Source organism: Cynocephalus volans, chromosome 6, assembly GCF_027409185.1.
Source record: "Cynocephalus volans isolate mCynVol1 chromosome 6, mCynVol1.pri, whole genome shotgun sequence".
Lineage (NCBI taxonomy): Eukaryota > Metazoa > Chordata > Mammalia > Dermoptera > Cynocephalidae > Cynocephalus > Cynocephalus volans.
The window spans coordinates 151,451,234-151,467,549 of NC_084465.1; the positions used below are offsets into that span (position 1 = coordinate 151,451,234).

The 16,316-nt window shown below is 34.6% G+C and overlaps 1 protein-coding gene across 17 annotated transcripts in view; it reads right to left on the bottom strand.

Moving 5' to 3' along the window:
- Nucleotides 1-16,316, bottom strand: part of PARD3 (par-3 family cell polarity regulator) — a 635,972-nt gene that overhangs the window by 236,413 nt on the left and 383,243 nt on the right. For all 17 annotated transcript variants that reach the window (XM_063101404.1, XM_063101401.1, XM_063101396.1 and 14 more), the window contains 2 exons: nucleotides 8,643-8,831; nucleotides 7,704-7,874 (listed from right to left, as the gene is read on the bottom strand). In XM_063101404.1, the coding sequence (XP_062957474.1) occupies nucleotides 7,704-7,874; nucleotides 8,643-8,831 (360 nt within the window). The remainder of the gene's footprint in view (nucleotides 1-7,703; nucleotides 7,875-8,642; nucleotides 8,832-16,316) is intronic.

Below are 16,316 nucleotides of genomic sequence, written 5' to 3' on the forward strand. Positions count from 1 at the left end.
CCTATAGTATGTAAATACATCTAGCAATTAGCACACATTTGTGTGCATGCTGGTGGAATTTTTATCTACTCTACAAGATCTAAAGATCCCATTTGTCAGTTCAGAAGTCTTGAATAATACGCTGAATCTAAATCACTGAATCTATTCTTCTGCCAAAAATTAAGAATAATCATGGTATTATCTTAATGTAATCTTTAAGTATGAGATAGTGAGTAATTGAGTTAAGTACTTTGATAGTGTACAGAACAATATGGAAATAAGGACCAAATATTCTAATGAAGCAAGCAAAGGTGTTAGTATTTCACAAACATATGCAATCCATTAAATAAGCAAAGAATATAGGTCAATTTCTGTGACTATGAGTTAAAATAGTATGTGGCATTCCTTTAAAAGGCTGTGTCATATTCTTCATAGAAACAGTAGAAATAAAAAATTTCTGTTAGTTAGACTCTGAAACAAATCTGCTTCAAGGGGAAACAAAGTGCATTTAATTACAGTCCTCACAATGTGGGCTCTGAGGTTAACCACATGGACTAATATCTTATGGTGCTTTGGAGCTAGCAAGAGATGGAAGGGCTGCTGTGGGGAAATGGGTGGGAGCACAGCCTAACACAGACAAATGGGAGAGGAGACTGCACATTCCAAACATGAAACCACAACTGTGGCAGTTCCTTCCTCTGAACAAATTATTATTTCTGTTAGAAGCTATCATCTGTTTAATATAAATGAGATATTTAATGAAGTTCTGAATTGCAGACTTATCTCTCCCAGTTTGAAAAGCACTGGGGAGATTTAATGCACTGAAGGGTCAACACAATTACAATTGGAGGCACGTCAAACTGCAGGAGAATAATAAACTTCCAGTGCTAGTGAATTAGGCTCAATAAGGTTTAAATTGTGAAATGAGGATTTGTTTTATTATGTTTTCTTTTTTAAAACTGCAGATTACAACTGACAGCTTTACTGAAAAGTAAATTAAATATTCAAGGTCTCTGGTGTAAAGCAATAAAAGAACATTTTCTGAAAGAATACAACACTTAAATTCCAAAATACTCTGGAGAGGTAAAAACAAAAAACAAACAAAACTAACACCTTATACCTTTAAGAACAAGTATGTTTGAGTTTTTTTAAATGAGCAAATACATTAAAGAGACTTGCTATACAAGTCTGTATATACAAGTCCTGCTTGCTATATAATAATTCATTTTATAAGACAAACAACATATCAAGTTTGCTTTAAAAAGACATTTAATTGAAATATTTAATTCTACAATTTTCTATATGATAAAATTTTTATATATTGAGGGAGAAATCCCAAAATATCCCAAGAGGCTATTTTAAAATTTTATATAGTCAAAAATCCCATTTAAAAAAAGTACATGCAGGCTTTCTAGAAAAAAAAATAAGAGCCACACACTTGAACATTTCCATGGGAAAGATTCTCCATCTCCCTTACCTCCCTACCCATGTCTAATTTGCATCTCAAAAAAGAGATTTAAATGAAGACATCAATAGTCTACTACATAAATATTTAACAGAAGATACAATGCCTTTTAATTTCTTTTAAAAAACCTGATTGGGGTACACAGTTTTGTTTTAAATCTTTTGATGATTTTTTGTTGTAGTTGCAAGAAAATGAGTTTAAGAAAAAGAAATGTGTCAGAGAGCACAGGAGCAGCTCAGAGGAGGAGAGGCAGAGCCAGTGGTCTCAGGGGGTTGCTCCCACGCTCTTGCAGGCTCCTTATAGTAAAACCTGATTAAAATTAAGCTTAATTAGATGAAACCAAAGTAAACAGAACTGCAATCTTCATTTTGTTGTCTGTCGTTTCAAGTGAATAAATTTTCTTCAATCCCTTAATTCAGTCCCAAGTAGCAGTAGGCAATCTGACGCCTCAGCTCTATCCCTAGGAAAGCCTTTCCACCTATTAAAGAACAAAAATAGCTCTAGGTTGCAATAAGATAACCCATTATCGGTAGGAGTGTAAAGCGATACAGTCTTTTGCTAAAGTAATTTGGAATCGTGTATCACTGGTCAAAAAAGATCTTATTTTTTTAACTCTGTGAGCATTTATTTCACTTTGTGGTCCCTACTGCAAGGAAATAAAAGCTAGGTGAATAAGAAAGATTCATGTGAATGAATATTTGGCATAACTTTATTTACAAAGCTATAAAAATTGGGAATGACCTTAATATCTAAAAGCAATGCAAATTAAATACACACTTTAAAAAGATATTCAAATGATCATATATTGCTTTTATAATCATAAAATAACAAATGCTTTTTAATAACAAAAAATGGGATATTGTCCAATTAATATGCTTTTCATTATATACTTGGCATATTCTTTTCTTAAGAAAAGTTAAAATCTTGGTTTCTTCTAAAAGACTAATACAATTTCTATGGGATTTAGTACAATCTCATTTTGTGGTAAGTATGCATGAGTGGGCTGAAAAATGTCATTACATAAAGAAAATGTATCCCACCATTTCCACTATAAACACTGAAAAGTTGGCATAGCTATGGCCTTAATCCCCTTCAGCAAACCTAAAACTGGATCCTAGTTAGTAATTGGCAAGATCTTATTATTTGATATTTCAATCTTTATGAACATATTCTATTTTATCCCCAATGCCTGGTATAGAGCAGGCACTCGCTGAATAATTAGATTAATAAATTCATTCCTCAGAAAAGTGAATGACTCAGATTTTCCTTAAAATGACACACTAGGTCAAGTGTAAACAGGCCTTGAAAACTGAGGGCACAGCACAGTGTTGAAATTAAAAGACAGTAATCTAGATTACAATTATTATACATTATAGAAAATACTAGCATCCAAAGGACAGGTAAACACAAAGCAACAAATGAAAAGACAGATTTTAGTTTTGGAGGAGAGTGGAAGGATTTTGGGGTACAGTTCCAGGTTCTGTTTTCATGCAGGACCACATTTAATTTCTTTTGCCTTCTCATGTGGGTGACAGCAAAAATCAGACAGGTGGAGTAAGCTCTCTAAGTCATTCTGCCAGTACCTGGTAGAACCAGAATTTAACTGATTCCATCTGATTGCAAAGCTCAAGCTTTCTTTGTACATTGTTCCTCAACACAACTGGGATATAAATGGCCTAAATAACACAATCACGTCAACCAGATGCACTCCCTTGTGTAAGAGGGAGCGACAACTTGCTTCTAAATTACTCTAAATTATTCTGCCATGACCTTGGCCTTGCAGCCATTAAGCAAATCATTTGACCTCTCTGCATTTATTTCATAATACATAAAATGAAGAGAATCATAAATGATACCTTAGGCCCCTTCCTATTCTAATATAGCTTTCTAATTCTAAGAGGATTAAACCTAGAGAAAGAATTCATTTTAAAGTGGTCCTTGATGACTAAATCCCTCCACAGGGGGTCTGAGACAAAAGCTCACCTGGTAATAGTGTCTAATGGTACTAAGACAAGGCTTTATAAAAAAGCATTTCTAACACACATGTAATGAAATGACTGGAAGCTACATCAAATTACAGTAATTTCTACAAATATTAACTTCCTTAAAATATTTACAATCAGCATAATTCTCATGTACAGGTTATTTTTAATACTAAAGAAACAATGCCTGGTGTTTACTCCCATTTCCCTCCACTCTCCTTCAAAGTCCTCAACAAATTTGTCCTTTGGGGTGAGTGATAACTTTTCTCTTCTTGCTTTGTATATTTCAAAGCCAAAACAATGCCAGAATGTAAAAAATTTTTCTCTAAAAAAGTTAAACCATCCTTCAGAAACATAAAACAAGGAGAAGCCATTTCTGTTTCTTAAAATAAAAAAGAAACAATAATCGCTTATCAAATGTTTTTATACGTAATTAAATAGGAGCATTAGACCTAAGGAAAGTAGGAAAGCAAAGGAAATCCAGAAATCACTGCCAAAAATTCATTTTGTTACCTTGTCTGATGGTTACTTTAGAATTTCAGTCTCTAATACTAAGTTCTCTTTTTCTTTGAAAAATGCCAGACTCTCCAGGGCTGTGCCCTTATCTTTCAGTCAGTATTCATGTGTCAGGCCTGGGCTGGATACCAGTGACAGATAGTTAGGAACACGGAAAATGGACAAGGTCCTGAAAGTCTCAGAATTTGTAATTACAAAGAGGAAACCATGACCATGTGATAGCTGCTAGGTGAAGTTAAGTACACAGGGTTATGGAAATACTTTAAAGAAAGAAAACTGAAATAAAAAAAGTTGTGAAGTCTTTGCTAGGACAAGGGGCAGACGCAAGCGGAAGACCTAGAGGTGAGAGTCTCACAACATCTGAGAAATTACAAGGAACGCTGAGTGGCTGGAGCAGAGACTGCACAGGGAGAGGCTGAAGGGACACAGAGGCCAGATGAGGCATGTCCTAGCGGGCCACATGACAGAGTCTAGCATCTCTCCTGGAGACATGGAAAGCTCCTGAATGAACTGCAGCAGGGAGTGACATGATCAATTTCTTTTGCAGAAAAATATCCCTCACTGCAATGTAGAGAATGGATTGAAGGGGGAAAAAGCCTGACTGCAGAGAAATCCTTCAGGAAGTTGCAGCGGTGAGCCTGGTGAGATGATGGGGAAATAACCAAGGCATTTGAGAGAGCAAGGTGAGCCCAGATCTCTGGCTTCCACACCTGAAGAAATGGTGGTGCCTGGGAGACACACTAGTGAATAGCTCATGGCAGCTGGATAGAGGGTTCTGGAGCTAGAACAGAGTTCTGAGCTGGAAACAGGAGTATGGTGTTCATCATAACACAGTTGGTACAAAGGACCAGGGAGATGTCAGCTAGGGAGCATGTGCAGAGTAAGAAGAAAGCCCAGGAAGAGCCTTGGGAAACCCACACAATAAAAGAACAGGCAGAAAAGAGGAACCTTTAGAGGAGAGAGAAAAGCCTGAGTGCAGAAGCAGAAAAATAGAGAGAGCGGGTAAGGAAAGATTACCTGCTGTCTCTGTTTCAGGTGGTGCTCAAAGATTCCTGAAAGGTTAAGCAAAATGGACTGAGAAATAGCCCCCAGAAAATGTCTCCTATGTGTTGTATGGGGACAAATACAAGTGAAACATGGGGTTTTAAGATACCTACTAAGGAGAGTTGACAAATAATTTTAAGGAAAACATATGAAGATAATACACATCACTTCCAAGTACAAAGGAAGGAAAAATGTGACAAAGTGCAAAAGATTTTCTTTTGCAAATTCTCATCTTCTTTAGCTTGAAATTAAGTATGCAAACCTTTGATTCAAAGATGAGATAGTAAAATACAGTTCTGTGATGTTGTCAAAGACTAATAGACCCAGAAGGAGAGAACACAAGCCCATTATTTTGGCTTGAGGTTCATTCATGACAGCAAGACGCCCTATGCTTCTATCAATATTTACTCTATCATATAATTTACACAGACCCTCCCAGTGAATCAGAGTAATACATAAGTACAACCGCAACAAAATCATGTCTTGTGCCTTGTGGGAAGCTGAACTGAGCTCTTCTGTCTTCATATAATTCTTTACTTAAACCCTGTCAGTACAAAAAGCTTCTCACTAGTATTACAAAGATAGCATAGCACTCATGATAAGATTTTTTGATATAATTGCTTTATATGCTTACTCTGTTCTAAGAAATAGTAATAACCAGCAATGTATGAAAATGATACCATAAGGAATATTGAATACTAAAGTCTATTACTGTCTATTGCAGCTGTTCCCTTACTTAAATCATTTTCATTCACATAAATTCATAAGCAGAAATGAATGAGACACAGAAATGTTTCAGTGGGATTCTAATTTCATGTCTCTTACAGGACAACAGGGAATAAAATCAGTGCTTTTATCAAAACATTTTCAGGCTGGTGCAGGTTTACTTTGCTATTGTTTGGGGAAAACTAGGGAATAATCTGAGTCAATGAAAACAGAATGCTAATCTTCAGTTCATTTCTGATATTTTAATTCCCTCTATAATATTCAATGTTTTCTATGAAGGAAAACTTTAAGAAGTGTTACAAATCTTGGTTTGCTTTTAAAGAGACCAAGAAGATGGTTTATTGTCCAGTAGAGTATACGTTCTGTGAGAGAAAGCAACCCATCTGTTTTATTCACTGCTGTGGTCCCCAGGACCTAACACATTTTTTGACATATAGTAAATGCTCAATAAACATCGGTGCAATGAATACTGTCCTGCAGAACATGAAAGTATTCGGTTGGCCAAAAGACAAAAAGCTAATGAAGAATACTGTGTCTTGTACACTTACTGTTGGAAATTTTCCATGTAGCACTTTGCAGGGATTATACTAAAAAGATCAGTTACCAATTTGATGACCAATAAAAATTATTATTCAAAATCCGTCCAGTAGCCTACTCTGAGGGATTAGCTTTTATATTTATCTTATATAAATGAATGTTTTTGTATCTCACTCTTTTTCATTCTGCGATTTTTAGTTGAGGTTACATTGCTCTCTTGTTGTAGAAATTAATTTGTTAATTACTGTTAGCTCATTCTACATTTGGCAAGCAAAAATAATACAAAAATAAATCAATGTCAGTAACCTTTGAAAATTGGTCACCTCTACACTGATTACCCACCGAGCTCAAAAATATTTTTTCTTTGCAAAATCTGATTATATTATAGGCTCAGATGTGTGGTCATCACAAACTAATAGGCTTCCTTTATGTATTTATTATACAGAGGTTTTAAAATGTAAAAAGTACTTAAACAATTTAGATATAATTCTCAGTTTGTATGATTTGCTAGTAATTTTACCTTAGTTGATTTTTAAATGTGGGGATTTAAGCATCAATAAAAACAAAAACAACAAACAGCATTTTCAACAATCTCTTCTCTGCAAATTATTTGGTCGGACCTATTTCTTTTATAAATGGCACATAATTTATAATAGATCTATAAAATTCAGTTTTCTCAAGTCTGAATGCTAATTATCAAATCTGCATATAATTTATTTTGAACTTTCAAATGCTCCATTTAACAAGAGAGTATGTTTTTACTTATTTGGGAAAATAGATGATCACACCCTCCAAGAGAGGATGTCCCATGTCTTCCCACTCAGTTCTAATTCCATACTGCGGCACCATTTAGAACCACCCATGGTGTTATACAGCACAGATCACTGGAAAAGTGGGCACTCAGGAAGAACAGACGCAGCCCCACTATAAGGGAAAAAGAAGAGAGTGGGGGAGATGGGGAGGCTTACAATACTGCTGACTTCTCAAGAGAACACCAACATGTGAGAAAGCCAGACTGTTCCATATTAGAGACTTTTAAAGAGACATCTCATTTTAGATAAGCAAATGAATAAGCAATGATTTCTCCCCAGGATTAAAACCACCCGATATAACTGCCAAACAGAAGAGAAACTATGGCTCTGAGAAGAACACGTGGCCCTGTTTTCAAGAAGAGAATTCAGCTCAGGGTAGCTCTGAGATCCCAGTGTAATTTATTCAGTTGGCAATAGGAATATTAAGGAATATTTTGATCACAAAATTAAGAAAACAAATCACAATCCACAGACAAAACAACAAAACTACAACAAGCAAAGATAATTTACAGTCTTTTGAGGAAACATCCCAGAACCTGTCGTTCCTTGTCCAATTTTAGGACAGAAATTGAGTCTTACTCCAATTTCAGACACAAGTGCCTTGTATGTGTGTGTGTTGTTTTTGTTTTTTTAATTTTTTACCTCATTGCACTTGTTTATTCTCCTTGCAACAATAAGCTGGATCATTCCTCGCTTGTTTCCTTCAGTAGACATAGACCTTCTTAGGGTTTCCATGGCATCTTGGTTTGTCCTGCCCAACAGGGATTCTCCATTTACTGCTATTAGTTGATCATTCACCCGAAGCCTTCCATCCTGGGAAGAAAACAGGTAAAAATAAGTGCTAGTAAATAGTCTGCTATAAAAGAAGTTGATTTCCCTTTAGTTTAAAAAATAAAAACCAAGCAAAAAAAAAAAAAGGAGGGGGCGGCTTTAATCCTAATGGATTATGCCCAATTGAATGCTAGCATAATAATGTCTAAGTAGCCATTGTAACCTGTGTCTATTTCAATCATTTATACATTTGTAAATCAAGTCATTATCATAATCTGTTTACCAAAATAGCATACTAATTCAAAGGACACAAAGTAATTACTTTCTTGCTTCCAGAAAAACCCATAGAGGTTATTTACAACCCAAGACATGTAAAAGTTCAAGGCTATTAGACTATTGCAGAGAAGTGCCCCCTTAACAAACAGCCAGGAAATTTTCTCCAGGCTGAGAAACAGAATAAGTGACCCACAAACAGGGAAGGGAAGGGGAGGGGAAAAATTAGCCTTCAGTATATGCCAGCTCCGTGCCAGGACCTATGCTAAGGCTTTGCATAGATTATCTTCATTTAACTAGCATGACTGTGGGATGCAGGTTCTGTGAGATAAAAAATGAAGAGGTGAAGTCATGGACTCCATTTCAAAATGACACATCACTGAGATTTCTCCGAGTCGTTTGATCATGGATGGGGGTATTATAAAGAAACCAGAAAACATCTGTTAACTGTATACACTTCCAAAATAGAAATAGTGCTGCAATTAAACATTTTTGTTAATATTAAGCATAAGCTTGATAAAATGGACATTTGCTTACTTTAGATGCTGCTCCTCCATTAATAATGGACTTGACAAAGATTCCCAAATCTGCATGGTTCTCTTTTGACCGGTTACCTTTGACACTGACACCAAGACCAGCAGATCCTGAATCATTAAGTGGAACTTCAAATGTCAGAAACTCCCTGGTGCCATCAGGTGTGAGAACAGTATCCTCATCTTCTGCTTTCTAGTAGGGAACAAAATTGCACAGCACATTATATTCCAATGTTTCCTTCTCACAGTTATTTTTAATGATTGCTAATGAGCAGTTCTTTAATCATAACAGGCATAATATTTCCACCAACATTCCACGACAAGATCCATGATAACAGTGCATCTGCATCCCCTCCAGATGATTCCTGGAACCAGCTGTTAATATTTTTATGTGGCACTTATTTCAATATTGAAACAAACCTAAACCAGAGTCTGAGAAATACAGGGGGAAATGTAATGGAAGCACTGAAGACATGTAGATTCCTAGAGTTTAGGGTTTTTTTTTTTTTTTTTTTTTTGCATGTCTGTTTATTTATTCTAAACCAAAAGAGAAAAATAACAACAGGAGTCAAAATAAGCAAATATAATTCATTTGTCCCCTTTTTTTTCATTAGAAATTTTCAATGTTATTAATAGTTCAATGTTCACTAATGGTGTATCTTTTTTTATTCACAACAAGAACAAATCCTAATGATACAAAGTCAGCAGAAAAAAATATTCATCAGGTTCAAGAGAGCCACTAAAGAGTTTTAACCTTCAACATCAGTGAGGCAAGGTACAGATAAACGTCATCAAAGTACACATAGACGACAACATAGAAAATTCTTCCAGATATTGTACCTACATAATACAGCTGGGGAATATTATTCAAGCTATATTGTTTAAATAATTAGGTATATATCAAGCTTTACTTTCATAATAGTCATTGCCAAGTACAGAAGAAGACTACTTTACAATACAACACACTTAGATATATAAATTCTTGCTCATCTCCCTTAACCCAGGGAGGAAGAAATGAAAGCTCAATGTAGACCCTAATGAAATACAGGGAGATGACATATTCTGTCACTAAGAAATGTTACACTCCAGCGGAGAAAGCAGTCTGTCTGCTGAGCTCCTCTTCAGTAATCCCCCCTACAGCACCAACTTCAACCACCATCTTTGTACTAGTTATCTCTGAGTTGGCGAGGCCAGGGCTCTAGCTGAAGCTTGGTATTTCCAACCATGTAATGGACACGTGGCAAAAACTCTACAAATCAAAACAAAATGCCTCATCTAGTCCTACGACCTCTTCCTCCTCCTCTTTTCCTAATTTGGAACTATTTCTACAGCATCTACTTAGTTATTCAAGCTGGAATTATCAAATTATAAATGAAGAACGGCAAGACATATAATGGTATACAATTAGGCTGGAATTTAATGCATCCTTCAAAAAGACTGTGCCTTTAAAGAATGTTCAACTACACAAATAAAAGTCGGGTATTGCAAAGTGATGGTAAGTGGGCAGATTTCAAAATTTTCCTTTGCATCCTACAATATTTTCTAAATTTTCTAATAAGAATTAAAATCAACATAATGATAAAATAATTTTAAAATTGGGGGATTTAACACGCAATCTCAGTTGTCTCAATTAGATTACATAATTTTTGGAAGTATAGTATTTATCTGTGATTTTTTTAGATTATCATAATACAAGCGATATACTATTTTTAAATTTTCTAATCCATAATAATGTCATTTGTAAAGTGACAATTCAAATTTACTAACATTCAAGGTTAACATTTTATGGTAAGACATCTTTTCTGCCATCTTCAAGCATGGTCTCTTAGTCATTAAGGGAAGGAACACGTCAATTAAATAAAATGGCTAATGTGTTCAAGATATGAAAACTATATAATAAAAAATGCAAAACACAAACAAGCTGAAAAGATATAGGGAAATAACTATGCTACCTACTCAAAGTAAACACATTTTAGCAGCGAAATCCAAATAAAGCCTAAGCCTGCTATTGTAAAACTCTCTTATATTTAAAATATTCCCAGAGGACAACTATAACTCAAATAAAACTACTGTAATGGGGAGAAATAATGATCAAATACTCATATCAAAATACAGATATCACATTACACATTTAATACACAGCACTATGTTCATACATACTTTTTGCTGTACAGACATAAGCATTCAATTTACTTTTTATTTTTATCCATGCGGTTTGAAAGAATTAGAGCATTAAATAATTATTTTGTGTGAATGAATAGTGCTACCTCGATATAATCTGATACAGAAGCATAACGTATACATAAATTTTGATATTTAAAATACAAAATAGCATCAAAACACACCTTAGTCCCCTTCTACTTTCAATTCAGAAGTAACTGAAAGACACAATTTACTCTGTCAATCTGTATTTATATTCCTAGAAAAACAGCATTTGAAAAGACATGAAAAACAAAGATAGTCCTTAGGTGGATACATTCATGTCTGATCATTCAGTGTGCTTACCTGCCTCAAATCTGGAAGGTTCTTAACTGTTGTTACCTACTGATTTGGATCTTCAGTTTAGCTTTTTAATGTTTACTGATTTTGACTAAGACTAAGAGTTAAAATTCTCATTTTTTTTTCTCTCTTGAAAAATCAAGACAAGGAGCTGACTGAATATGAGAAGAAAAATTTTAATCAAATTGGAATCATTTCCTAACTGCTATACTCTGAACCTGTTTTAAAGGAGGCCACATCCTCCACGGGACAGTTTCATTTATTATGAAAACAGCATGATGGGAATAACCTTTTTCAGCTTCCTTATCAAGTCTTAAGTCATTATTATCATTAAAAACATTTTCGTGAGAGAGTGTATATTTCATTTGATATTCCATTATTAACCCATTTGGCTCTTGACATTAATGCCAGCTTTTAGAACTTAATTCTCTGGTGGCAAAATGTTAAAAATTTGTTCTTCAAAAACCATTTGACATGCTACATTATGGAGAACTTTCACAAAGTCTTACTAGTATGGGGATCTCTAAATTCTGATATAAAGCAGTAGCTGATTTTCTGTCACCTTGTTGTTCCATCCAGATTCTGTAATTATCAATGGTTTCTAAGTTCTTTCTACAAAAATATGTTAAATGTGCTTTCTTTAACTTGCTTTTTGAGTTATTTGTGCGTGGTCATGTCACTCAAGCGCACGTGTAATGTGTCTTTCATGTACATACATGTCTGTACACATTGAGTGATTTTTTTCCATCAAAGCAACCCATCAGTTCTTCCTTTGCCCATTTTTCCATTGGCACCTTTGCCTTTTAATGCCCAGTAAAAAAGGGGCATTTTTGCTAAGCATATTAGAAATAGAGAACCTGCTGAATGAGAATTATGAAAGCTATTTACTTTCCTACTATTCTCAGAACAGCAGAAAAGGTGTACACTTTTATCTGCAGTGAGACAGAGATATAGATGCAAGTGGCTGCCACCACCATAGGCTGGTCTTCTTTCTTCCATAAACAACAGTCCCAATAGCTGTGAGGACACAACTGGCCTGCAGGCCACTCTAAGTCTGCAGTAAATCTGCAGCACAGGGGTGTCTACAGAAAAGGAAATAATGGTTGATTACGTTAAACAGCAGAAAAATAATCACGTGAAGAGTAATCTCTGAGCCTCAATATACGAAAATTTTGATAAGAATGTACAAAATATTGGGAAGAGGCAGAAGAGACATGGTCTACACAAATAATCATATAAGACCATAAAATTACAGAAGTGAGTGGCAATATCTGATTTTGGGCTCTGCAAAAAAATAAATGACTCGGCAAACGTTTTATCACCCCACTACAATTCATTGATTTCTCTCCCAACATCTGCCCTTCTCCATAAAGTTAATATCTTTAATGCATAAATCCCTGATAAATTAATAACCAAAAGCTGAACACTCCCACATCAAATGGGAAAGGGATGTGAATAAGCCATTCACTAAAGATGAGTGGACCAATAAGTAAGCCTTCAAGTAAAAGGTTCAATCTTACTTGCAATGAAAGACATGCAAATTAATCTATCAGCAAAAGTTAACAAACTGCTAAAGATTTTTTCTTTTAAATAACGATATCCGACAATGAAGCTGTGCTGAATTGGGCACATTCTTGCACTGATGATGAATGTATAAAAAAGTACAATATTTATGAAAGCCAATTTGACAATCCTTATCAAAGGCCTCTCCAGTTTACACTTTGCTTAACCCAGAAATATTACTTTTAGTAATATAACCTAAAAAATGAATTGTGATTACATATAAATATTTCACTGTGAGGATGTTGACTGTTTTAATTATAACAGCTGAAAATTAAAAACAACCTACATGTATGACATTGAGTTAACTAAGATTTACTTATACAGGGAATACCATTTAACTATTCTGGGGATTTTTTTTGGCAGCTGGCCAGTCCATTTATATCTGCAGTGAGACAAAGGGATCTGAACTCTTGATCTTGGTGTTGTAACACCATGCTCTAACCAACAGAGCTATCTGGGCAGCCCCACTATTTAACTATTAAAGTGTCCTAGAAAAATATTTCATGAGACAGAAAAGTATGTATGACTAAGAAACTGGGCTTTACCCTGTGGGTTTTCATATCTTCCAGTATGTCACCCAACATAAGCCTCAACACCTTATTTTTAAAAATGGTTGAATGTCAATCATCCCATATCAGTAGAAGGTTCACAAGGAAGGGATTTATGTCAGTCTTCATCTGTGCCTGGGGTGGGACATTTATTAGCCATAGGATATGTGCCTGGGACATTTTACATATTAGAGATATAGGTAAAGAAGAAAACCATTAAAAATATACATCAAAATGACGACACTGAAGTCACAGAGTTGCAGGTGATTTTGATTTTCTTCTGTGCTTGACTGAATTTTCTACAGTCAATATGCATTACTTTTGTAATATAAAAAAAGTCCACTGGGTACCATTTCTTTAATACTCCTTCCTCAAAAACACAATGTTGGGGAGGGCAAATTGGTAGAGGGTTATATATGGTAAGCAGGGGCTGGTGCTGGGAGGGGATGGATGACGGATGAGTACCTGATGAGGTTTATGAGACTGTCTACTAAAACAATCGTGCCACAGCAGAAGACCATCATATTCTCACATCCAGCAGAAAGTTTTATAGAAATTAAAGAGACAATATACTTATTCAACATACAGTAATTAAATCATATGAAGGTACTGCGGACAAACATGAACAACCATTTATGTTTTTAATGAAGAGGAGACTTTTTAAAATACAGAAATTATCTTTATTTTTTGGCAAAAAGAATAACCCTCCAATCACACCCTGAACTTTAAGTTCTATATTTTAATTTATCCCATATGTGAGATGAATATTTATGTATGTTGTTTGTGCTGATATTTTAAGGTTAATTATTCTTATTAGTAAAGTTAAAATGTCACATCTGGCTTTACTGTGCTGTTTTCTAATTTGAATAGTAGATGCCAAACACATTTTAAAATGTCCCCTAATTGAAGGACATTATCAAAATAATTTGCTTCAAATATAATTTTTTTAAGTAATTTTTTTCAAAGATTAAAAGTTGGCTCAAAGTAATTTGTTCTCCAAATATAAAAAACAAAAATAAATCAAAATGTTCCAGATTTAGGAGACTAAAAAGACGTGACAACTAAATGCCATGCATGATCCTAAATTGGAAATTGAGCAGAATTCTATTCTTATTTATTCCTTCATTCATTTATGCTATGAAGGACATTAATTGGGCCAACTAGTAAAACAATACTTTTAAATCAATGTTAATTTACTGATTTTGATAACTATAATGCAATTACATAGGAAGATGTCCTTCTTAAGATACACACACTGAAGTATTTAGGGATAAAGGGGAAGTATGACTGTAATTTATTCTCAATTCAGAAAAAAATTATATAGGGAGGACTGGGTGAAAAGAGGGGGTAGAGGTAGAGGGAAGAAAATTATACATCAAATATGGTAAAATATTAACAACTGGAGAATGTAGATAAATGGTATACTCAAGTTCTTTGTACTCCTCTTGAAAGCTTTCTGAAAATCTGACATTTCAGAATAAAAATTAAATATCATTATTAACCCAGAATAGTTTTGCTATATTTGAAAGTCTTTATTGTAAGAGTTCAACAGTAAAAAAAATTCATACAATAATTTATAAAGACATTATCAATTCTATCACTATGTTGCAAAAGGACAACAATAAAAAATAACTAAGATATATTTCCTAAAGGAAAATACACCAAACATTAAGAAATTATTATCTTACTCTAGTAACAGTAATTTCAAATAAATACCTTAAAAACTGGTTCAGAGATTCACTACACATCATCATTACTATTTCTGTAAGATCATGAAAATATTATTCTCTCCCAATTTTGGAATAAGATTGTTTTAAAATAAGTTTGAGTCAACATTTAAAGCACTTAGAAGTTGCACACATTTCATAAAATTCCTTTTGACAATAGCAAAATGCAATGCTCAAAACCAAACTATTGCAGTCAACATATGATTAGTGTATGTCAACATAAATCTTCAACAAAAACCTAAAATTAGAAAGTTTTGTGTACTTCCATGTGTGTTCTCTACAGTATTAAAATTAATTTGCATCACAGGCCTAAAGAAATGTCTGATGATGAGTTCATCCCAAAGAATCTGTAGTTTGGGATGAAGAGGTAACAACTCAGATTCATCCCCCCGTTAGTCTCCTATTGGCTGGTCTAACTCGACTGTTTTCTTAACATACAGTGGGATCAATATACTAGCCTGTACTTGATCTACTATAATCATTAGTTAAATGATCCTATCAATAACCATGTTTATTGCCTAGCTCATTAAATTTCTAAGTCACAGCTATAACCTTTCTGAAGTTAGCCTATTAAGATGTCTTCTGATCTTCAGGAAGGTTCCCAAAGAATTCCCAGTGTATCCCTGTAGTTTTGTAGGGAGAGCCCACTAATTCTTTTTAGAATGTACTCACTTATTGGTGGGAGCTAAAAATTAATATATAAATTCACACACACACACACACACACACACACACACACACACACACACACACAAAACCGGGGGGGAGGGGGAGGGGGAGAAGATATAACAACCACAATTACTTGAAGTTGATACGACAAGCAAACAGAAAGGACATTGTTGGGGGGGAGGGGGGGAGGGAGGTTTTGGTGATGGGGAGCAATAATCAGCCACAATGTATATCGACAAAATAAAATTTAAAAAAAAAAAATAGAATGTATTTTGAATTCTTAAAATTAAATTGTGTATTATATCTTATTATCTCCTTAGTCTAGTATCATTTCTAAACTACATTATTTTCTAAAGCTCTACTTTCTCCCAATAGCTCTAAATGTGTTTAACATACAATTATATTCTTACAGGGTCTGACCCCAGAGTTCTTGGGGGCATCTAAAGCAAGGCTGCATTAGTCCTATTTGAAGCCCAGGGAATAAACTGGCATTTTGGTAAGTCAAGGTCTGACAGCCAGTAGGTAAATGTGCTACCTCATTGTGATGGTTAATTTTATGTGTCAACTTGGATGGTGTTTGTGGACGTGATCAACATTTAGGTGAAATCTGAGTAAAGCAGATTGACCTCTGTAATGTGGGCGGGCCTCATTCAGTTAGTTGAAGGCCCGAAT